A 23465-nucleotide genomic window follows, 5' to 3' on the forward strand; every position below is an offset into this window, starting at 1 on the left:
AGCCTGGACCAGCCCTCCCATAAAACCAAGCTGAAGAAAATTTTGACTTCCCTCAAGTCTCATTTTCTTTCCAACTCTCTCCGTCTTACTGGAAAGAAGCTGGTGTCAAATATACTGAGATATACAGAAAAAAATCTGTGTATCTGTATATTTACTGACTGGTTAACTATTAGACTGCAGTGTGATTTCGTTTGTTAAAGCATTAAATCAATCAGCCATTTCTCTCTCAAGGTGGCAAGAAACAGCCCACGCAGGGGAAGACCCTGAAACATGTAGACCTTTGCACGGGTCAGTATAAAAACACTCTTTGGTAGCATATAGGTTCCTGGAATGTTTTAGTATAAACTTTTTATTAACATAAAAATCATTTTTAACTCCCTACCTAGTAAATACCATACAGTGAAAACACACAAAGGCAAAAAGCATTAAATTACCTTCTAATAACTTCAGCAACTGCACTTACGTACTTTTAAAAATAGAATAAGTACATTTATGGGCGACACACTATATATTCAGTTCACAGGCAGTTGTTTGTTTTTGTTTTTAGGAGGCACCGGATCTGAACCCGGGACCTCCCATGTGAGAAGCAGGTGCTCAGCAGTTTGAGCCACATCCACTCCCTACAGGCAGTTGTTAGGTATACACTTGGCCTCATGGCCCTGTAGTCTGGAGTGGCCTATGCTAGTGGAAAGAGCTCTGGATTTAGAATCAGGAGCAGCATTCTGAGTCTAGCTCTTCCATTTACTAGCTGTGTGACTTGGACCACCACACTAGCCAACCGGAACTTCTCGGGCTGTTTGTTTCTGGGGTAAGAGGAATGATTTTGTTTGTTTGTTTGGCTTGGGGCCTTTTGTGGTTTTTTTGGTGTTCTTTTGTTTGTTGTGGTGGTGCTGCTACTAGCTTCCTTTTGCTTACATGGGTGGAGGGAGGGAAGAGAGCAACTGAACCTGCACTGGACAGAGGGAAGGGAGTGTGGCGAGCCCCAGCTGTGGGAAATCAAATCCAGGACTGTTTGTCTCTAGGACAGATAAGCCTCAGTATTAAATGTTTTGAGAAAAAACTGCCAAGATGACTATTATCTACATTGAAGAGGTAGCAAAGCGAAGAGGAAACATTAAAATCCAGTTCAACTGCATAAAAGTATTTTAAAAATAAGTATAAATGTATTCATATTCATGCCTTGTATTTAGACTTCACAGTAGCACCTCAAAATATGTATCTATCCATATATGTGTGCCCATTTAATTTGTGTATATTTCAGAAGACTGCTCTTCTGTGTTCAGATTAATTGCTTAGAACTTAAATGAACAAGAAGGAACATATTTGTGTTCCTATATTATACTTGCCATTGCCAAGTATGCTTGCTGGAATGAACATGAACATGAAGGAAAATATCTCTTCACTCCCCAAGAAACTAAATCTTAAGGTTGCACTTCTACTCCTTTCATTAGCTATGTTTTACTAACAGTCTACACTAGGAGTTCTTAACCTTTTTTGTTCCATTGACCTCTTTGCCAGTCAAGTGAAAACCATGGAATCCTTACTAAGTCCACACTGTGCTGTGTATTATTTAATTAATATATCATACCAGCACCAACACATCCCCATAAGAATGATTTTTTTTTTTCAATTCAAGCTCACGGGCCACTTGTTAAGTACCCCTGGTTTACACTGTCAGCCTGTTACAAAATTCCCCTTCGAGCACATTCTCCAAGTATTCACTTGGGCTATGTGTGATTAGATCTTGCTATCATTTGACTGATTTACCCATAATTATGGAATCAAAGAACCTAATCCTACCACCTACTTTAAATTATCACACACATGTAAGACTCAATCCCATTTTCAAGGATGTCAGGAAATTACACAGCTCTGGCCAATATTGCCCATTCCTAGTTCTCACCATCAACAGCCATCACCGTCAGGAATTTTGTATTGTGTGTGTATATATATATATCACAGCTCCCAAATGTGATTAGAATTCCATCATGTATCAGATCTGCAGATTAAATTCTAGCAGTCATCGATAACTGTTCCTCCTACTTGTGAATAAGAAGTCTGTTTTGGGTGGATGGGTGAGTTGGGATGCCTGCCTTCCAGACTGAAGATGAGCCCAGCCTGAGGGTCACCCCCTTTCCTCTGGAGGAACGCAGGCTTGCCCTCAGATCTCTGAGCGTGTTCTCTTACCGTCCCTCTCGAGCCTTTGCAGTTCCACCGTGGCGAGGCCAGGTGTGAGCAATACCAGGTGGTTCTTAGGGATGTGGAACTTACGCACTTAGGACCCTTCAGGTCCCCATCCCCCTTCCCCCGTGGCCTGCCCCGAAAATGGTGGTGAGACTCCACATGAATCCCTCATCTCTCTTCCCAGGAGCCGCACCCGGTTGGACTTCCCCGGACCACAGGCCCCATGCCGTCCTCGGTGCCCCCGGGCCCGGGCAGCCTGGTCTCTGGAGCCAGCGCCGCGGGCCCCGGTTTCCTGGGCGGCCAGCCCCAGGCTGCCATCATGAAGCAGATGCTCATCGATCAGCGGGCCCAGCTGATGGAGCAGCAGAAGCAGCAGTTCCTGCGGGAGCAGAGGCAGCAGCAGCAGCAGCAGCAGATTCTGGCCGAGCAGGTAACGCGCTGCCACAGCGTGATGCATTCGTTCAGCAAGCATTTATTCAGCGCCTGCGTCAGTGAGGGAGTCACGGTTCATGTCCCCTGTCAACACGCTCCCAGTCTAGCAATACCCACCATCACACGAGAACCGACAGAATTTAGAACTTCCTATTAGTTAGGCTTTTTTTCCTGTAATGAATTAGTTTGTTCTTAAAAGACAAGCTTCGTCATCGATTGGGAAGGTCTACTTGCCAGAGCTATTTCTTCAATTCAAGCCTTGACTCCTGGTTTCTGGTCCAGGGGTCTGCATGAACACATTCTCCATGAGCCCTCATTTTTCTAGCATGAAGAAAACAATATTCAGAGAACTTCATTTCTTGCAAAGAAGGGGTGGGAGGAGGGATTGGGAAGAATTTTATAGAACTGGTTGTGAGCAATAGCAGAACAATAGGCAGAACTACCTGGAAACCTGGACTAGGGCCACAGAAAAGATGCAAACTTAAGAAATTTCCCAAGAGCTTTTAAAACAGCTCAGGAAATCTTTTGAGTTAGAGGAAGGCCTAACACAAATAAAGCTTTACTTTAGGCATCTTTGTCTACCTTTGCCATATAAGTCCTCCAGCTTTGAAAGAAAGCCTTCCCTGTGGACTGCTCCCGTAGGTTTCGGTTGGTTTTGTTTTTAGAAATGTCCTCGTGCCTCGTTTAGTAGTATCCCAGGGAAGGCCTGGCCTTCCACCGGAGACTCTGAATGGCTCCTTTGGGAGCAGGGCACCTCTCACAGCAGGCTCTAAGAGTTAGAAGGTGGTCAAATGAAGCTCAAGGCCTAACACGGTTACCCTTCTAGAACGTTCCTAATAGGAAGTTCTAGAAATCGGGCAAGCATCTCCCACATATATACAGGATACCGTGTGGAGCACAGGTGTGTTGCGAGCCCTCCTGACCAAGGGCAGTGGTTAAAAGCAGCACCAGGCATCCCCAGACAGGAAAAGTGCACTGCTGAGTACGGTTCACGTAGGCTCCTTCTTTTTTTTTTTTTTTTTTTGCTTTTTTTTTTCCTGAACAGCTGTGTAATTATCTCTCTTTTTACCAAGGTCAGTCAACCGCCTGGCAGCGATTGTACAAACAAACCTCTATCCCTCTCACCCTGCGTAAGGTGTGTGACAAGGAACCATGCTAATCTCTCTCAGGCAGTGATGAATGGAGCTGCTGAGGGCAAGCTGGGCTTTGTAAATCCTCCCCTCGGCCAATCCCAGGGAATTTCAGATGTGCCTGGTGTTTTGAACGATGGCTCCTGAGCTGTGTGCTGTGATCGAGGCACAGAGGGAAGGCCGGGTAACCAGGCAGAACTCCGCCGAGCTGGCCCACAAGTGTTCCCATTCAGTGAGGTCAGCCAAACCTGAGAGAGGCGAGAATAGCATGGGAAGAAGTGAGGCCTAAGAATGATGCTCTCAGAATCTAGGACCCAGAGCAACATAGCACAGACTCCTTAGAAAAGCTGGGGAGGTGGGAAGATACAGCTTGAGACAGTCCTGAACTGTGTGCACCAAGAGATAGTGGGGGACCCGTGAAAGGACACGCTACTCAGGGCCAGAGCGTGGCCTGTGGTGTGATTTTAGAAAAGCCACTTTACCTCTCCTGTCATCTGCCAGATTTCGTTGTGATCATTTACCAGCCTTCCTTGCAAGCTGTTTTAAGGTTCACATCAGATAGGTTATGTGAAATTCTCTGGAAACTGCACAGATGTGTGTGGGGACCTGTCACGTGATCCTGGTGCCAAGGAATAGGATGTAAGAGCTACAGCCGCTTAGAGAGCTATTGTTTGGGACGAGACTCCAAGTGAAACAGAGAGACTGCATTTAAAAGCTCAAATCAATGTAGCATCTTACTGGCACCTGCAGACAGGACACATTGATGCGGATTTCTAGAAATCTACATGTGGTAGGCCCTCAACTTGCTGTTTTGCGAATGCTTATTGTCACATCAATTCCCTTTCCCTGATCTCTGCAGGATGGAAAGTGTCCTGATGAACTCACTTTGGAAACTGTATATTTAAAACACCCAGGTTTCCAGAAAGGACATGTGAGGGGAAACAGGAATTTGGGGGACCCTGCATATCTTTGGGAACTTTAAAATGATTCTCAGTGGCCTGGGAACCCCAAGCAGAGCATGTTGAAAGCAGGCTGGAATTAACACTTAATACCTTATTCTCAGAGACTCCAGAACATATCATCTCTCATCCATTCCCAAAGGTTCAAAAGAACTTAAAATCTTAGCTATGAAAGAAACAGGAACCATAAGTCCCATCATTTTAAAGCATAGGAAGAAACCAAGGCCAGGGAGATTTTGTGATTTCACCCAAAATCACAGAGCTGGGGAGAGACAGAGTCAGGACTGGAATCTGAGTCAGGGCCAGCCAAACCCCAAACCTACTGCAGGCTACCCCAACATTATTTCCATTGTAAGTGGGGCAATTCTTTGCCTTTGACTTGGGAAGTTTGGTTGAGGAGAGGTGGTGAAATACTCTCATAATGCCCTCATTGCTGTCTAAAAGATTAGCATGGTTTCTTGTCTACTCTTCAGTCTAATTAATTAATTGCAACTTTTGTGCAAAACGTAATGGTCGGCATCACAGGGTGAACGGCAGCACGGGGTGAACACGGGGTGAACAGACTGCCTGTTATCGAGAACAAGAAGAAGAAATAAGAAAGAAAAAGAAAAGAAAATGATAGGGCTACCTAAGAACAAAAAGAAAAGAAAAAAATAGAAATAAACACACGCATTAGGAAGTGGTCACTGTGTGTTATTTTTATAGTGAACAGTCTAAGGAACAGAGACCTTGCTGTATGTTCTTTATAACCCTTGCCCATGGAAGGTACTTAATGAATATTCAGCAGCTGTGGGAAGGAGGTTAAATGACATGCCGAAGGTCCTGCTGCTACTTGACGGCAGACCTAGAACGAAACCCTTTTTTCTCTGCTCTTTCCACCTCACTCTTATTTTCCTTCCCTTTTCACATCCAGCAAGATAATGATCATAATAGCCTTTCTGGGATATTGGTAGCAGCAATCGCGGTGCAGAATCCCGGTGAGTGGAAGTAGAAAGACTAAAGCACAGGCCTCCTGGCTCCTGGTGTATGTGGATTCCCACACATTTTCCTCAAGGCAGTAAATGCTGTCTATTTCACTTGTAGAGATGTGTTTTACAGGCAGTGTGACCTCATGGGAATCAGATTAGCCCCTGAAAATTCCATTTCCCTGTGCCCAAAGCATCGCTTTAGGTTATTTACAATTAGTTGCTTGTCCTTTTGATCTAGGTCCCCACAATGCTAAGGAAAGTCCATGCAGGCTAATGTTGGAAGGTCCAAGTCAAAACTGCTTCCTTCAGTACACATTGTTCATGACCCAGCAGTTCCACACATCAGAAATGAGTACAGATGCTCACCAAAAGGCAGGCGCAAGGAGGAGCATACAGCAGTATTTGTGACAGCCAAAAACTTTGGAAGCACCCATCAACCACTTTCCAACTTGGACAGGTTCACACTTTAGCTGTTCTTAGGATTCGACTTTAGCTGGCCAGTAGAATGGCCAAACCCATTGTGGTATATTCTTACGATGGAATACTGTTCAACAGTGAGAATGAGGAGCCACAGCTACACACGTAATGAGGAATGCAAGAAGCCAGACACAAAAGAAATAGTATAGGAATCCATTTACACAAGGTACAAAACCAGCCATGACTTATCTATGTTGTTAAGGGAGGATAGTGGTTCCCTTGGGTTGGAGGGAGAGCAGGGAGCCAGAAGGTACGAGGGGCTTCTGGTGGTGTTGTTTCTTGGTCTGGGTTCTGATTTCCTGGAATGTGTTCATTTTATGACGTTCCATCAAACTGTGCACTTAGGATTTGTGCACTTGTCTGTATGCCTGTTGTTCTTCAATACAAAGTTTACTTAAGAAAATAAAAAAAGCACGACTATCTTCCTCAGAAGCTCTGGGTTACTCAATTGCATGCTCTCTCCCCACCTGGCCTCCCCGCCCTTCCTGCCCTCTGTTGTTCCAGCAGTTGCAGCAGTCACATTTACCCCGGCAGCACCTCCAGCAACAGCGGACTCCATACCCAGTGCAGCAGGTCGCTCAGTTTCAAGGTGAGGCTGGTGCACACCTCTTCTGTTTCATGCCTTCCAGTTGTGAAGTGTAAGTGAACATGTAGCCGGTGACATTGCCTTTTAGGCTGTGTTTCTGTCCAGGTAGTCCTCAAAATGTTTAAACCTGGTGGGGGGAGGGTGGCATCCAATCAGAAGGGATTCCTGGGGATCCCCTCCTGTGCCCAGCATTAACCTTTTGGTTGCTGGATCACTGGGAGGTCCTGGGAAGCTAGGGGAGGGGCCAGGTGCCTGTGAGGGGTGGGACGCTCAGGGACTGGGGCAGCTACTATCTACAAAAAGCACAGAAATAGTTTGATAGTTTAATAACCAATAAGGACATATTGGTGCCTCTCAGCCTTGTTTATGTCTAGATCATCTTCTTAGTGACCACACTGACTAATCCTGTGTCACAGCTTTCTTGCTAATCCCAGCCGGTCAGCTGGCCACAGCCCTCACACCCAATAACCGAAGAATCTGGCTTGCAGCAGCCACTGGTGCCTGCTAAAGATAGATGACAAATAGGGCCTGAGCCCATTGTATGGTCTTAATCCCACTGCCATTTCAGGAAATTCCGAATCCTGACGTCAGGAACAGTGGGTGTGCTGTATGCCCAGTATTCCAAATCCTCTGTAAATGTGGAAGGTCCACTCAAATATCAAACCCACCCTTCGCCAACAGAGAGAGCCCTTGAAGACGCTACGCAGTCTCATCCACAGTTGTTTTCAGGGGGCTACAAGAGCTACCTAGCAACAGAAATCCTAATTCCCAGCCTGCCCTTTTGTGGCACTTAACTCCTTGATTGATTCCTATCCCTTAAGAATTTACTGAAGCCAGGAAGTTCCTTCCACAGAAATATGTGCATATGTAAATATATTCTACCTTAGTGTACCATTTCACAAGTAGTTATAGATCCTGCTGAACTTCAGCAATGGACTGCGGGGGAAATACCCAACCTAGCATAATGTCTTTCAAACTTCGGGTTGCAGCACATTGAGTAGGTTGGGAAAACAATTAAATGGGTCACTTTCCAAAAAATGAAATAAAGTAGAAAAAGGATTATCATACTATGTCATAGTAAGGGAAACTATGTTTTTCCCATTGTAAACTCATATGTGTATACTGGATCATAATGTAAAATATATTTTATACCGTGGGTTGTGGTTTAAAGAGTCTGAAAGCCTCTGATTTGGGGTGACAGATCTCACTGAAGATTGCCCATGAGTTTACTTTTGATCCTTTTGGACTTGATACAAGGAAGAGCAAAAGGAATCGAGCCATCCGCAGTGTTCTGTGTACTAAATCAGCACCAGTATTCTTGGAAGAACAATGTTTCCCATTTGTCAGGGGTGAGGGGTGGGGATAGTCCTTATTACATATGCAGTTTTTGATGCTGGTACAACACCCTCTATTTATGCTTTACCCATCAGAATTACCTGCAGGGCTTGTTATAACAGAGTTTTGACTCAGAAGGTCTAGCACAGGGCCTGAGAACTCACATTTCTAACAAATTCCCAAGTGCTGCTGATGCTGATGCTGATGCCTAGGGGGCCGCAGCTTTAGAGTATGAACTATTGAGAACCCTAAAAGCTGACAAACCTGCCAGAGAGTCCTTTGAGTGTGAAAGGTTCATAACTCATTTCTTATTTTTTTAATTGAAGAGACCAACAAAATTTAATAATTCCTCTGCATTACAAAACATAGACACCCTTTTGTATACGCTATTCTGAATGCTTTGGGGCCATTTTAAAGCTCTACTCCTTGAACTTCTCTAAAATCCCAAAACACCAGGTAATCAGTCTACAAATTTAGCTACAAATTTAGCTATTGATAGGCTAGACAATCAATGATATTTTAGGATCCCTGAACTGATCATTTTGAGATGTGTTACATTTTTTTACTGTCCTCAGTATTTTCATGCATATTTTACTGACACCGCAAATAGCATGGCATTGTACATCTGGGAAAATAGCCAACTGATAGACAGAAAATATTGTCTTTGGAGAGGAGGTCCTCAGGAATAACTTGCATGCTTTTCCGACACAGTACTCTTCACCAATGCACATTTCAAAGCTCTTCGTAACTGCCCTTCTCTCCCTGAGTTGTGAGCTTCTGGACCGCGTTACATTCCTATGGGGAAATGATTATTTCACAAGTACTGGCTTCTTGTGAGTGAAAATAGACCCTTTTAGGAAAAAATGCATCTCTATTTGAATATGGAAGATTTTCTTTGACATTGTGATGTTAACCAGAAGACAAAGAAATTAATTTGACTGTAATGTCTCACAATAATATCTGTTTTAGACCAAAAAATGGAAGCCAAAGTAGTCTGTTGTTTAACATAAGTAGTAATCAGATAAAGACTGAAGTTAATTCTTTGGATGCATTTGAATTCTTTTCCTTTGTTTATTTAAAATTACTGAAGGCATAAAACTAAATTAATAGAAGACTTTTTGTCTCTTGTAAGTTGAAAATGTAGTGCTGATTGCTGATTTTAAAATGTCTTCTTTTTCATAACAATTACATCTTGATAGTGCAGTCATTTACACTAAGTAAAAATAAAGGTTGGCTTGGATTAATGTTTCAATACCTCTTAAAGGGCATTGCGGCAATTCTGTCCTCTAAAGAAAGAAACCTATTTCTCATTCACAAAATTAGTCCAGACAATATTCAGTTTCTCTTCCTCAACATCATAAACATTCCTTTACGTTATAAACATATAATAAAAATGTCCACATTATGAAAGTCCTTTCATCTATTTCCAGCAGCCCATCAGCCTGTTTATGTAATTTGGGTCTGTGCAATCAATCTCTGAGTCAGCAATATTTTCCCTTAAATTTTTTTAATAAACAACTCAATAACCCATTTCACCACGGTTGATCAGATTGGCCATGCAATCGATACAAATATAGTCATAAGGTCACAAAACTTTACAACAAGATTACAAGTGGCATGCAGTATAAACTACTGTCCAGTATTAACCAGGAACTTTTGATTTTTTAAAAAAATCACTTGGATGTAATTAAACTTAAAATGAATATTTAAAACATTTCTAGGGATCCTCCCCTGGACCTTTCAGGTATCCCCACAATAAACATACCATTTTTCAGTGCAGCATGGTATTGATCTCAAGCCACAAAGAACTTAAGTCATAATCAAAATTCCTGTAATTTTCTTTCTTAAAGAAAGAAAGAGAAAATATGGAGACATATTTGCTGCCCAGAAATCAATAGCCCCATCAGGAAGACAAAAACATACTTCAGTTATCTGCCAAGGTGCCAAGTTTAACAAGGTTAGACTATTCTCATCTGGTTTCTCATCACAGTTTCAAGGTGGGATAAAATTTGCTTATAATATCGATTGGCTCCCATGCTGCATCGTCTTTAAATGTCCAGGAAAAGGTATTTTTCTTTTTCTCATGCACTCCATCATTAACAGGGACATAGAAAAATCCATTTCTGTGCACCTCCCAGGCCTTTACAACATTGACTGGTGTTCTAAGGATGACATTTCCATCCTGTTGGCTGGTTTGGAAATTTTCTGGGAAAGGAAGGACTCACTCAAATGCCTAATTAGGGTTGAGTGACTTGATATTGAGATTCTGGTCAACTTTTAAACAGCATCATTAAAGCAGTGTTAGCGATTTGCCTAGAGAAATAGTCATTGCCGATTTGAAGTAGTGGACTTTGCTGGAGAAATGCACGAAGTTCATTGCCAAGTAGCAAGTAGCAGGATGCTTTCATTTTCTAACTCAGGAGGCTAGCGAGCTTGCACGGACACGTAGATTCAGTGCATCTGGGGCATTTTGAAATCTACAGAGTGTATCCAAAAAATTCCCCATCTACTGAAATAGCTTCTTAGCAGAAGCAGTGGCCTCTAGCCTCCCAAATCCGACACAAGTCTGAAGGGAAATCAGTCTAATGGCCTTTATTCATAGTGCTCTCTATTGAACCATGTTCCACTTCACAATTAGAATATGCAAAGTGATCAGCCATTTCTTTTAAGTTAGCCCGGGAGGTGAATTAGCTCTCACCTCCAAGGAAAATAGCACCTTATTGGTTGAGGATGGCTTCATATTCAGAAGAGTGAAAAGGAAATTGCTTCTGAAATGGGAACTAAAATATTATCAGGGTATATTAAGTGGAGAAATGAACTACAAAAATGTGCGTACAGTATGATCACAATTTTAGTGGGTGTCTATTTATATATAAATAAGAGAGTTGTTAGCAGTGGTTATTATCCCTGGATGGTTGGAATGCAGACGACTTTAATTTTTGTCTTCTCTGCATTTTAAGATTTTCCACAATTGGCATATATTATAATCAGAAAGATTATAATATTTTTACTGAACATTTACTATCACAGTAGATCCTTTCACATAAAGGAATTTTGTCATTCCAAAAGAAAATTCTGACACCTGGTTACACGATAGCACTAACTGAGAAGAGTGAGTGGTTGTGTGTCCTTTCTTCCCTGCAGGTTCTCCCCAGGATATAGCCACCGTGAGAAGCCAAGCAGCCCTCCAGAGCATGCGGACGTCACGGCTGATGGCACAGAGCGCAGGCCTCATGGGAATGGGACCCTCCCAGAACCCAGGGACTATGGCCACGGCAGCAGCCCAGCCAGAGATGGGACTGGCCCCCTACAGCGCCGCGCCCACCAGCCAGCCGGGAATGTACAGTATGAGCACAGGAATGACCCAAATGTTGCAGCACCCAAACCAAAGTGGTCTGAGCATCACACATAATCAAGCCCAGGGGCCGAGGCAGCCTGCCTCCGGGCAGGGCGTTGGAATGGTGAGTGGATTTGGTCAGAGCATGCTGGTGAACTCAGCCATGACCCAGCAGCACCCGCAGATGAAAGGGCCTGTGGGCCAGGCCCTGCCCAGGCCCCAAGCCCCTCCCAGGCTTCAGAGCATCATGGGAACGGTCCAGCAGGGAGCACAAAGCTGGCAGCCGAGGAGCTTACAGGGCATGCCTGGCAGGACTAGTGGAGAATTAGGACCATTCAACAATGGCACCGGCTACCCGCTTCAAGCCGGGCAGCCGAGACTGACCAAGCAGCACTTCGCGCAGGGACTGAGCCCGTCGGTCGTGGACACTAACGCCGGCCCAGCGAGAACCCTCAACCCAGCTGCCATGGGTCGGCAGATGATGCCGCCGCTCCCCGGGCAGCAAGGCACCAGCCAGGCAAGGTCGATGGTCATGTCTGGCCTGAGCCAGGGCGTCCCCAGCATGCCGGGGTCCAGCCAGCCCTCGGCCCAGCAGCAGATGCCAAGCGGCAGCTTTGCCCCCAGCAGCCAGAGTCAGGCCTATGACGGGAACCCCCCTCAGGACATGCCGTACAATTACAGCGGCGAAGGAGCCGGGGCCTCCTTCCCGGGCCTCCCGGACAGTGCAGACCTGGTGGACTCCATCATCAAAGGTGGGCCAGGGGATGAGTGGATGCAGGAGCTCGATGAATTATTTGGAAATCCCTAGGCAAGAGATGCTCCAGGAGCCACAAGTCGAGTGGTTCAAGTGTAAAAGGTGGAAAAGAAACAGGATGTTGGCCCATCCTTGTTCTTTTGTTTTTTATTTTTAACCTGTGTAAACTGAGCAGAACCGCGGCTGGCTGACAGTGGAAGACGCAGGTGGCAGTTCCCAGCCCTGCTGGGCCTCGTCTCACCTGATTTTCGCACAGCAATCAAGATGCCATGCATATCCCTGCTGCAGATCCCTGCTGCGAGAGAGGGAGCCTCTGGGGGCAAGGGGAGGCTCAGCCAGCCCAGGCCCCTGTGCTCAGCCCTCCGTCCAGCCGCCTGGCCCGGCGATAGCTGCTCAAGCCGAGAGGGACTGTTGACCAAGGTGAGGTATCCGTCAGCCCCTCCTGCCCCAGGTCCAGAGGCTGCAGCTTTGGAAACACGAAAAACAGCCTCGTGCCTGGGAGATGCCCACAGAGGCTGCTGGTGATTGCACCAGCCGAGCGCAGGTCGGCGGTACGCTGAGCTCTGGGAGGAGAGAGATGTAAGGCTTCAAGACAGGCCACTGGGTTGGGAGGGTAGGCAAGAGCGACAGGGATGTCGGCACAGGGAGAGTCACAGGATCCTGTCGCCTGTCTGCCTCCTGCCCAGGAGACCCTCAGGAATTTAGAGACCTCGCGGGGAGAGCGGGTGAGCTTGGGGGCGTGCCATCGGCAGGCCTGGGCAGCCCCTGCTGGAGCAGCGGCGCTGTCACCCCGGTAGGCGGCTGGAGCCCCTCGCAGCCTGGCCCCAGCGCGGCTGGGCAGCCTCAGGCGAGAGGCGCTGCGGGGCTCTGCCCTGCCAGCCCGGCCTCCCTCTCCCCCACCCCGCCCCGAGTCCCCCTTGCCTCCACCCCAGCCTGCCAGGGCTTGTCCTTACCGACTACCTGACAAGAAATGAAGCTGAGTCAGAATGAATGAAAGAAGAACTTAGACCGGGCCAGAAACACAGAGGAGGTACTGGAGTCTTCTTTCTCTGAAGTGGGCAGAGCTGCGTGAATTCCCTGCCTGGAACTGAGCACTGTCCTGATGCGGGGCTTATCTGAGCCGCACCGGTCCTCTGCACCGCAGGCAGAATGGCCTGGAGCTCGGCCCTTTCCTGCTCCCTTTGGGAAAGTCCTAGGGGTGAGCTTCTAAACTCTGCCTTTGGCTGCCTATAATCCCTCCTCACAAGACAAATGTAAACCCTTGAGAGATTAGGAGCTAAAATCAACTGCTACCCCTTAACACATTTTGATTACAAAAAGGGGAAAGATGTGCATGGTTCCTCTGATATGAGCGAAGCAGTCCACTCCAAAAGGTCTGTGCACTAGGTCTCTCTGGATTCCCCCAAACCTGCCCTGTGAGCTCTGTCGGGAGGAATCCACAACTTCCCCGTCAGAAGGCTTTAGTCCTTGCCGCCCCTCCCACTGTCCCCAATTGCAGCGTAATTGTGTCCATCAGCGAGCAGAGGTGGCGCCCACTTGCAGCCCACCACTCCACACTGCGGAGGGTCTGTCTGGCCTGTGCAGGGGAAACTTCCAGAGAGCAGGGTGTGCGTGCAAAGCTGGGAGCCGAGGGAATGCAGAGAGCAGGCAGCAGGCAAACACTGGCGTGCTCTCCACACAGCAGGCTCCGTCCATCGCTCGGCCCTGGGCAGGCTCCAGGCAGGGGAGTCTGCGTTGGCGACAGCCGGGGCGGGTTGTCCTCCCCCTCCCCGGAGGTAGAGGCAGGGGGACTGCAAACTCCCTGAATGGTGAGGGATGCCACCAGGGAAGCTACGTGGAAACCAGTGAAAACCAAAAAGAAGAAACACACGCGAGGATACAGAATACATAATTACCTTTTCCTGAGAGGTACAGGAAATATATAAGCAATGATGAGAAATCAGAGGTGGCTGACGGAGAGAGGGAGGCTCCACTATCTTTGAAAAGCTTCCTCCAAATGCTCAATACTGGGACCAACTAATAGAGAGGTAGATTTTAATAAGGTGGTTTTGTTTTGTTTTTTGTTTTTACTACGGTGCTGATGTATATGTAATGTCTAAAAAAGTTATTTGTAAATAAGTTTTTACAATACTGCAGATATCACTGGGTCTACTATCTGTAAAAAATATATACATATAAATATATATATACTGTTTGTTTAAAATAGAGTATTTTTATTTCATTCCTTAACTCATCATCACAGCAGTGGTATTGCACTTCAGATGACATCTAATTACTAATTTGTACTGTATGATCGAATGGCAACTTGCTCCATTTTATTCAGATTTTTCTAGTTTTCTGTTTTTACTTTGTACATTGAGCATCGCTTATTTCCTTTTAAGAAATGTACAGAACTCTGAAATGTAGAAATGAAGTGATGTTGACATACCACTTTTAAAGAAAAAAACAAAAACAAATAAAAGATCGTTATCTGAATCAACCCAAAGTATAATTTATTTTAGAATCGTCACTAGATCTACACCCTTAAATAAGTGCATATATTTTTCCTAGACTTTAATTGATTAACTGCAGCTTTTTCTCAAAGTTTTGACATAATTATTTAAACATTTATTTAACAGTAGATATCAATCATTCCCAGCCATTCAGCCACACAACTAAAACTTTCCAAGTTTGCTCCAGCCCTCCAAGGCATGTGGCAAAGGAAAGGGGAGGGGAGTTGACTTTGGAAAGAATGTACTTAAGTTCATTTGTACATTTAGTACAATAACAATTCAATTTCCAACAGATTTATTCAGAAGACCTGAAAAATTAACAATACACTTTTGATGCAAAAATTTTAAAAAAGGAAGAAAAAAATCAAGGGATATATTTGGGAACAAGAAATAAAGGGGTTTGGCATCACTGTAAGAGACATTGTCGGTAAATGTCCCCCCACCCCCGTTTGTTTTATGTTGGTTTTTTTTTTAAGATTTATTTATCCCCACCCCCATTGTTTGGGGTCTCAGTCTGCTGTCTGTGTCCATTTGCTGTGTCTGCTTGTCTTCTCTTTAGGAGGCACTGGAAACTGAACCCAGGACCCTCCATGTGGGAAAGAGGCACTCAATCGCTTGAGCCACCTCAGCTACCTAGTTTGTTGTGTCTCTCATTGTCTTTCCTCTTTGTGTCTCTTTCGTTGCATCATCTTGTTTTGTCAGCTCGCCTCCTCCAGGAGGCACTCGGAACCAAACCCGAGACCTCCCATGTGGTAGGCAGAAGACCAATCTCTTGAGCCACACCCACTGCCATGTTTCACTTCTAACAGCCCACACTGCAGCCCTCTTTGGAGGACTGCCTTGGATCACTGGCCCAGCTTTGCCCGTACCCATCCAAAGAAAGAGTTGAAAGTGCCAGAAGCTGGCATGTCCAATATTGGCCCTTAGTCGATTCACTGGTGGAGGAGTATGAAAGTCCAGTTTTTTGCCTAGACAAACTGACATTTAACTCTGATATTTACACTCCAGAGTGCCCCTGCAGGATCAGGCAGAGGCTAGGTCTTTGCTTGACGTTGCTCCTTTGCTTGGATTTTCCCCTTCTCTGTCCTGTTTCCCACACTCCCATAACATTTTCCCTGTCCTGGGAGCCCATCATTAATAAATCACATGGATGTGACTCCACCTCTGAGAAGCTACTAGGAGACCCAACCTAAGTCTCCCCATCAAACTTTAAAAGGCACAGCTTTCAAAACTGCCTGGACAGAGAAATAGGCCACGAGAAAAGGATAGTCATCAAAATAGATACAAAATGAACGTGAGTTTCGATATACACAAGCCAAGGGAAAAGAGTGAATTTGTGGAAGAAAAGAGAACCCATGGTGGGCTCTGGTTCCAGGCTGGCTGGCAAATAACACCATAGAGAAAATGGTGTTACCCTGGGCTTGGTCCTTTGCTATGGGCTTAATATTCTACCAGATAACATGGGATAGAAAAATGAACTGACTCAGAGCTGGAGAAAGGCTGCCGACACAAGAAAACACACGGAGCTCTGAGGAGTGTCGAGTACGCCTCCAATTCCCAATGAATTAAACCACCTGTTTTTTTTTTATACTGGAATTGGTTCTGTGCTGGATGAACGGAATTCCTTTCGCCCTTAAAATGATTTGTTTAATCTTATTCTTCATAAAATCCTAGTGCAATAAGTGTGTAGTAGGGGAAGAGGGCAGGAATAAGCATCTATCTAGAAAGTCTCTGCCAGAGTTTCACAGGGCACCTGCCCCAGTGAAAAGGAGATATTTTATTGCTGACAGATTAAGGAACATTCAGAAGGTTAGATGAACTGCTTCTGCCTTTGACCATTCTTTTCAAGGAAGACTGTCTAAAGATATAGAATGATTAACAGATCATTCAAAAATATCTGATATTTTTCCTTATTGACGACTTTTTAAGCCTCGACTCCAGCCCACCCCACTCTGCAAAGAAAAGCAGGAGAGGAAAAATACTTAAGATGGAAGAAACCTTGTTACAAATACCAATTTGTATAAACAATCCTGTATCTTTTCCCTTATCTTAACTTCAGTGTTCTCTATTCCCTCTCCTTTTTTAACTTATAAAAACATGCGAGTCCACCGTGGTGTCCTTTGGATGAGAAACTCCAGACACCAGGCACACTTCATGCACGTGGCAGAGGTAATTCCTGCAGCTCCTGCACACCCAGGGCCCCTGCGTCCCGGCCGAGGCCAAGGCAGCTGCCAGGTCAGCACTAACGCTGGGGTCCATTGAGACCCCTGGATCCCAAATCAAACATAGAGCCTTCGCTATAAAAAATCTGGACTATCAAGAACCTGATTTAGGTTTTAACTTCTCCAGTTTTTTAAAATGTTATGTTATGAGAATTTTCTAACAACCAGAAAACTAGAAAGAATAGTACAATGAATACCTATACACGCACCAATAAGATTTGATAATCATTATCATCTATGCTTCCTCACATATTTTTTTTCTCTCTTTTTTTTAATGTTACATTCAAAAAATATAAGAGGTCCCCATAAACCCCCCACCCCCCTCACCCCACTCCTTCCACATCAACAACCTCTTTCATCATCATGGCACATTCACTGCATTTGGTGAATACATTTTGGAGCACTGCTGCACTGCAAGGATAATGGTTTACATATATATTTTACCGAGCCATTTCAAAGTAAATTATACACATTCTACCATTTACCCCTTAATGTCTCACAAGCAGCTCCAAAGCATGAGGACGTTCTTTGGCCTAACCACAATATCACTGTCATGTAAAATGTAATTAACATTAATTCTCTAATATCATCTAATTCTCATTCCTTATTCAAACTTTCCCAATTGTCTTTCACAGCCGCTTTTTTTCTAGCCAAGGTTTGCTTAAGGATCCTACATTGCCATTTGGTTTTCACGCTCTTAAGGCTCTTTAATATAAGAGACACTTCTTCACCCCTTTTTCATGATACTTTTTAAGGCGATGAATCTTATTTCTAAAAATGAAATAGGTCAATTTTCTAATGTAACAAATATACAACTTTCAAACAGATCAGAAACTCACATCTCTCTGACCAGGACATTTGCTCTCTGTCGTCAAATCTAATAAGAATTAAAATAATCAAGAGGTTGTCTGGTGACAATGAATTAGAAAAAAACAAATTCTGTGGTTCAAATGTTTTAAAACACAAAACTCTTAAAGCTTGGTGCAACAGCCATCACCACAACAGGGAGAGTATCCTAGGTGAACCAAATGCTCAAATCAGCCTAAAAGTCTGAGCCAGATTTGGGTGAGTACTGACAATATTTTCTTCTTCACCCTTTTTTTTTAGACCCTCTAAAACCTCTGTTAGAAGCTCCTTTTTTCCAAATTTTGTTTAACCAAACTGTGTGTGTGTGTCTGTGTAGTTTATTTTATATAATTCCAATTTAGGTGTAAAATAGAAATTGTTTAAAAATCTGCAAGCTTGAGATCTGGAAAGCTCTGTGTGTGTGTGTGTGTGTGTGTTTGCTTCCAAAGGGTATGATTAGGCAGTACTTCTGTTTCGGGTCAATAATTTGCACTCTTTTCTTTCATAGTGTTCAATGGATAAAACAATGCAAATATCACAAGTCACCATAAATGATCAGAATTCAAAGTGAAAAGATCATGGGATCACAGCATTTTAGACCAAGTATTAACTCCATTTTACCTGAGGTAGAAAGCTAAACAAACACCTTGCAGTTGCACAGTGATAGAACAGGACTAGAATAATCTGGCTCTGCAGTCAACAGTACCCCTTATTGACGAGGTGTGTTGTCCAACAGCCAATGAGCAGGGGAACCAAAATTAGTATGCAAATGTCCCCATTCCCAGTCCCTTCGGATCTTTAGTGCTGCTTCTGCAATGTAGGGGGTTATGTCTCCTCCTGTTCTGGAAAGACTAGTGTTTAAACGCCTTCATATCTTATTCTATTATTTATCACCCTTGTAACTTCCTCTGTACCCACAAGAAAAGAGAAGTCCCAATAAATGGCTTCTTGAAGATGCCCACACCCGATTCAAGGCCATCCAATTTTCTTTGGAAAAACTGACAGAGGTGTCTTTCCCTGATGTTACAATGTGTTCTATATGCTCCCATTCATTGCTTAAAGTTCTGGAAGACTGGGGTGTGGAATTATTCCCATTTTACTGATGAGGAAAGTGAAGGAGAGTAATATGCACTGTGCCAGAAAATGCTGATCCTCAAGCCAATAAGAGCCCTCTCCCCACATCCCACCATGTGCAGAGGACCCCTGCCCAGCTCCCACAGTAAGAGCACGGTGGGTCCTCCCCTGCCCGCTTAGCACTGGCCTCTGGGAGCTTCCTTGAAAATGTCTTTTTATTTTCTTTTTTCTCCGTAAAGTACATTTTCACAGTCTAACTGTTTTTGCCTGTCTCCCCCCATGTGCCAGCCACCTATTGCTTTCCTGCACCCAAGAAAGAAGGCCCAGCTGCCTTATCAGCACCTGTCTGGAACTCTCCCTGAGGAGGGAAGTGGGGTTCTGTGGGGGCCCCGGAAAGCCCGGCTCTCGGGGCAGGCTGCTTCGTCCCGTCACAAGCAGTCCCGACGTCTGCCCACACGTCTCAGGGCAGGGCCAACAACGCTTCCACTTCCGGTGATAAGGATATCTCGCTCCCAGAGCCCATATTTCAGTTCTCCAACAATGAAACAGGAAATGTCTCCTCTCAAGGGTGTGTTTTCACAAAGCCATTTCAAGAAACAAAGACATTTTCATTTACTGTAAATTTAATTTAATTTTTTTGTAAGTTTTCAGATTTCACAAGTGATCCTGTATTACCTTCAGGGTAGAAACAGCATCTCCCAACATTAAGGGCAGGGAGGAACGCTTAGAAGGGCCGCCTTAGCTTCTTGGCAGCATCGATGTCCAGGTATTCATCCAGAAAGCTGTTTGCAATCCCCAGAGCTCCTAGCACGGCCAACAGAGCCAAAATCCCCAGGCTGACACGGAAGGGAGGCATCCTGCAGGGCAGATAGGCGGGAGAGTGACCAACTGGGCCAGAAAGATGAAGCTGCTGAGTCCCCTGGCATGTGGGGCTCATGGTTGGCATCACCCAGAACTTGCACGTTTTTTTGTCCTTTGAAATTTTTGATTCATCACGTAAATTAAAGGAGATGCCTGGCCATGGAAGTTATATGGCTTCTTTAAACATTCAGAAGATTATCAGGAAGCTGCTGCAGCTCAAACAGCTGAGTGCCCGCCTACCACTTGGGAGGTATGGGTTCAGTTCCCAGTGCCTCCTAAAGAAGACAAGACAGTGAGCTGACACAATAGGCTGGTATGACAAACTGACGCAACAAGATGACTCAGTGAGATGACACAACCAAGAGACACAGTGAGAAAACACAATGAAAGACAAGCGGGAGCAGAAGTGTCTCAAGCAATGAGGGGCCTCCCACGTTGGAGGTTCAGTTCCTGTTGCCCCCTAAAAAAGAAGACGAGCAGAGAGTGAATGCAAACAAAGAGGGGGAGGGATAAATAAATAAAAATAAATAAAAGATTATCAAAACTGGGCTGGATTATTTCCTTAGCAACTTTTTGGAAACAATACAAACTTTCTGCAAAGATTTAGCATATGGTGGGCAAGGAGCGTGCATTCAGTGCACAGTTTTATATGTGCATTTTCCCATCTCCTTCCTAACTGTGCATGGCCTGGCAAGACTAGGCCGTGGGCAACATGGATTGCTTTTGCAACCATAACCATCAGGACAGTTAATACCTCTTAGAAATGGGGAACTCATCCGAAGTCCAACCTGCTATTTTTTTCCTAAATGCACAATTTTTGGGTCCTCCTTACCTTTTTGCAGCATCTTCTGAATATCCCTGGAAGTACCTGTGTCGGGCATACATGTACAACAAACCTAGAACCGTAGCAGAAACTGTAGGGGAGAAAAAGATAGAAGATACGTAATTTGATGGTAGTGTTTTCAAGCAGTGTGAAAAGTGAGAAAATTTTCACAAAACATGTATCTGACAAAAGGCTTGTATCCAGAATATATAGAGAACTCTTGTAAAATTTAATAATAAAAACAACCTAATTTTTTAAAAACGTGCAAAGCATTTGAATACACACTTCACATAGGAAGATACACAATGTGCCAGTATGCACATGAAAAAAATTTCGACAATAGTTGACAGTAATCTAGAACTTAAAAAACCACAATTAAAGGGCACCACTGCACATACAGCAGAATGGCTAAAATTAAAAGGACTGATAATACAAAATGTTGGTGAAGATATGGAGCAACAGGAACCCTGTTGCTGGTGGGAATGCAAAATATTACAGCCACTTTGTAGTTTCTTAACAAACTAAACATACACTTACCTTTTGACCCAGCAATTCTATTCCTATGTATTTATCCAAATGAAAGCACATGCCCATAAAAGGACTTGTACAAGAATGTTCATTGTAGCTTTATTCATAATAGCCCCAAACTCAAAACAGCCTAGAAGTCTATCAACTGGAGAATGGATAACCAAATAGTGCTTTAGTCACACAACAGATTACTCAACAGTGAAGACAAACTACTGATTCATACTACAACATGGTGAATCTCAAAGACATTTTGCTAAGTGAAGGAAGCGTTACACAAGAGTGTAGACTATATGATTCCAAGAATGTGAGGTTCTAGAACAGGCAAAACTAAACTATAATGGAAAAAGAGAACAGTGTTTGCCTCTGAAGGGACTGGGGACAGGGATTGCCTGGGAGGGACCTGAGGAAACTTCTTAGGTGCTGGTCACGTTCTGTATCTTGATAGGAATGTGGGTTACACAAGTATTCAAGCTTGTCAAAATTCATCAAATGGTCACTTAAGGTAAATTTTATCTATAAAAAAGTATAAAATGAGGTAGATGTTCTACCATCCTATCAAAAAAAAATCAATGCCCTCCCTACCTACTCTGCAGCACTCACAGATGCAGGTTGCCAGCGCCCACTTGTATACATTTTGAGTCTCTGTGGGACTCTGATATGCTGAATAAAAGTAAATTCATTATTTCACTTGGTCACAAACTTATTCTTTTAATTTCTACTATATAACGGCGTAAATCTAAGTATTAAAAAGGACCCCTGGGCTTGACAGAGTTTATATTCTATTAGTCTATTAGTAAAGACAGATAGCAAACAAACAAAAAAAAATAAGAATAAATGTCAGACTTCAAAATACTGTGAAGAAATGAGGCAGGATGGGCCTGAGAGGAACTGGAGGAGGAATCGAAGAGGCTGACTTCAGAAAGGGGTCAGAGAAGGCCTCTCCGAGGGAATGACATTTGCCAGGAGTCCTGAAGGAAGAGGAGACTTCTTCAGAGCCACCTGGCCTGTGAACAAGCCGGCAGTTTCACAATCCCAATCTAACAAATTACTCCAATAAATCCAATGAGAACTGTCCAGTTAAAAGTAAATTAAGTAAGTTAATTTACTTTTAAAAGTAAATTAAGTTTGGAAGAGAAAGAAAAGACAAGAGAAGAGGATACCTGAGAATCCTTTCCTGACAGGCAGTTGGTCTAATTCAACCCATCACAGAGAAATCCAGTGGGTCAAATGGCAGAGACTGAGTCCCATTATCAAAAGCTACCTCTTCCATTCATGTCCTTAGGGACCAAAGTTTGAGTTAGAATAAAGTTAAGATGTCTTTCTCTAAAGAACATTTTAAAATTACTAAGAAAAAGAGAGGGATGCTTTGAAACCAGCTGGATTTTGGTCTTATTTAAATCTTGGCGATCAAGTGTCAAACCCAAATGAGGCAATGAAAGTTACCATAAAGCATAAAGGTTTGAATTTCTCCAAGAGAGGATGGGGGTGGGGGGCAGTTGAGGCTGTGTCTGACTCCCTGTTAAAAGGGCAGGCAGATTTGAGTAAAGATCTCAGTTCACCAAGGATGCCCTGGTCAAATATAAAATGGATGTTTGTAGAGTTGCTATATACAAACGGTAACACTATTTTCTTAGACACTTTTAAGAAAAAAATATATGGATGGATGGAACAAATATCTATCGGCCCTGTTCTGAACTTGGAAAAGCTAATTTTTCCCTGTATTGGTTAATGTCAAGTTGAACAAATTACTTTACCTCTCCATACTTCAGTTTCCTCACCTATAAAGTAGAAATTAACTAAAGAACCTTCCTTATAGGAAGGATGTTAATCCTATAAATTTTATACAAGAAATCATATATGTATAAAACTTAAAACAGTACCTGGCACATAGTACCTGCTCAGTAAATATCAACTATAATTATTAAGGTGAATTGCTGACTCTAGGTTTGGTTCCTGTAGTTAAATTAGAATTAGACTATTAAATTTGAAGAAAAGCTCATGTCAGTTTCATCCTTGAATGCCCAGCACACTGTCCCAAGTTAAAAAAAATAAATTTTTGAATTAAATTGGAATGAAGTCAAAGTTAGCATTATCTACAGAACAGTCCTCTTTGATGCACATAGACAGTTTATTTTGTTTAAAATAACTTTCAGGGTGAATAGGTACATGGCTGTATGTCTGCACCATAAGAATTAAGCACCACAGTAATCACTGGAACAGAGTTGACTGTAGTTTTTAATTACCTTGGTTAAAATACCATCCAGCCATCCAGAACGTGATCAGGAATATGGGGTAAAACTCTACACAATTTAGTCTGCAGGAAAAAAGTAAAGCCATGGATTATTTTATGAGAAAACTATAGACTAGAACATCAATATTTCATCTAGAGTTGAATATCCAGTTTATTGTTAAAAAATAATATAAGAGACACAACCAGCAAGATGGCAGCAGAATAAA

The 23465-nt window shown here is 43.7% G+C and overlaps 2 protein-coding genes across 4 annotated transcripts in view; one reads left to right on the plus strand and one right to left on the minus strand.

The window, feature by feature from the left end:
• The window catches only part of MAML3 (mastermind like transcriptional coactivator 3), a 418574-nt gene extending 403933 nt beyond the window's left edge, over window positions 1–14641 (plus strand). Inside the window, exons 3-5 of one of the 2 annotated variants that reach the window (XM_004471945.3) lie at window positions 2369–2614; window positions 6658–6739; window positions 11216–14641. In XM_004471945.3, the coding sequence (XP_004472002.2) occupies window positions 2369–2614; window positions 6658–6739; window positions 11216–12216 (1329 nt within the window). In that variant the 3' untranslated portion in view covers window positions 12217–14641. Of the gene's footprint in view, window positions 1–2368; window positions 2615–6654; window positions 6740–11215 lie in introns of both variants that reach the window. The other variant, XM_004471944.4, reaches the window with a different exon arrangement.
• Window positions 14642–19379: 4738 nt separating this feature from the next.
• Window positions 19380–23465, minus strand: part of MGST2 (microsomal glutathione S-transferase 2) — a 28388-nt gene continuing 24302 nt past the window's right edge. Inside the window, exons 3-5 of one of the 2 annotated variants that reach the window (XM_004471946.5) lie at window positions 23252–23322; window positions 20490–20571; window positions 19380–19653 (exon numbers count right to left, since the gene is read on the minus strand). In XM_004471946.5, coding sequence (XP_004472003.2) covers window positions 19521–19653; window positions 20490–20571; window positions 23252–23322 — 286 coding nt within the window. In that variant the 3' untranslated portion in view covers window positions 19380–19520. Of the gene's footprint in view, window positions 19654–19973; window positions 20118–20489; window positions 20572–23251; window positions 23323–23465 lie in introns of those variants that run through there. The other variant, XM_012530445.4, reaches the window with a different exon arrangement.

This window comes from Dasypus novemcinctus, chromosome 1 (assembly GCF_030445035.2).
Source record: "Dasypus novemcinctus isolate mDasNov1 chromosome 1, mDasNov1.1.hap2, whole genome shotgun sequence".
Lineage (NCBI taxonomy): Eukaryota > Metazoa > Chordata > Mammalia > Cingulata > Dasypodidae > Dasypus > Dasypus novemcinctus.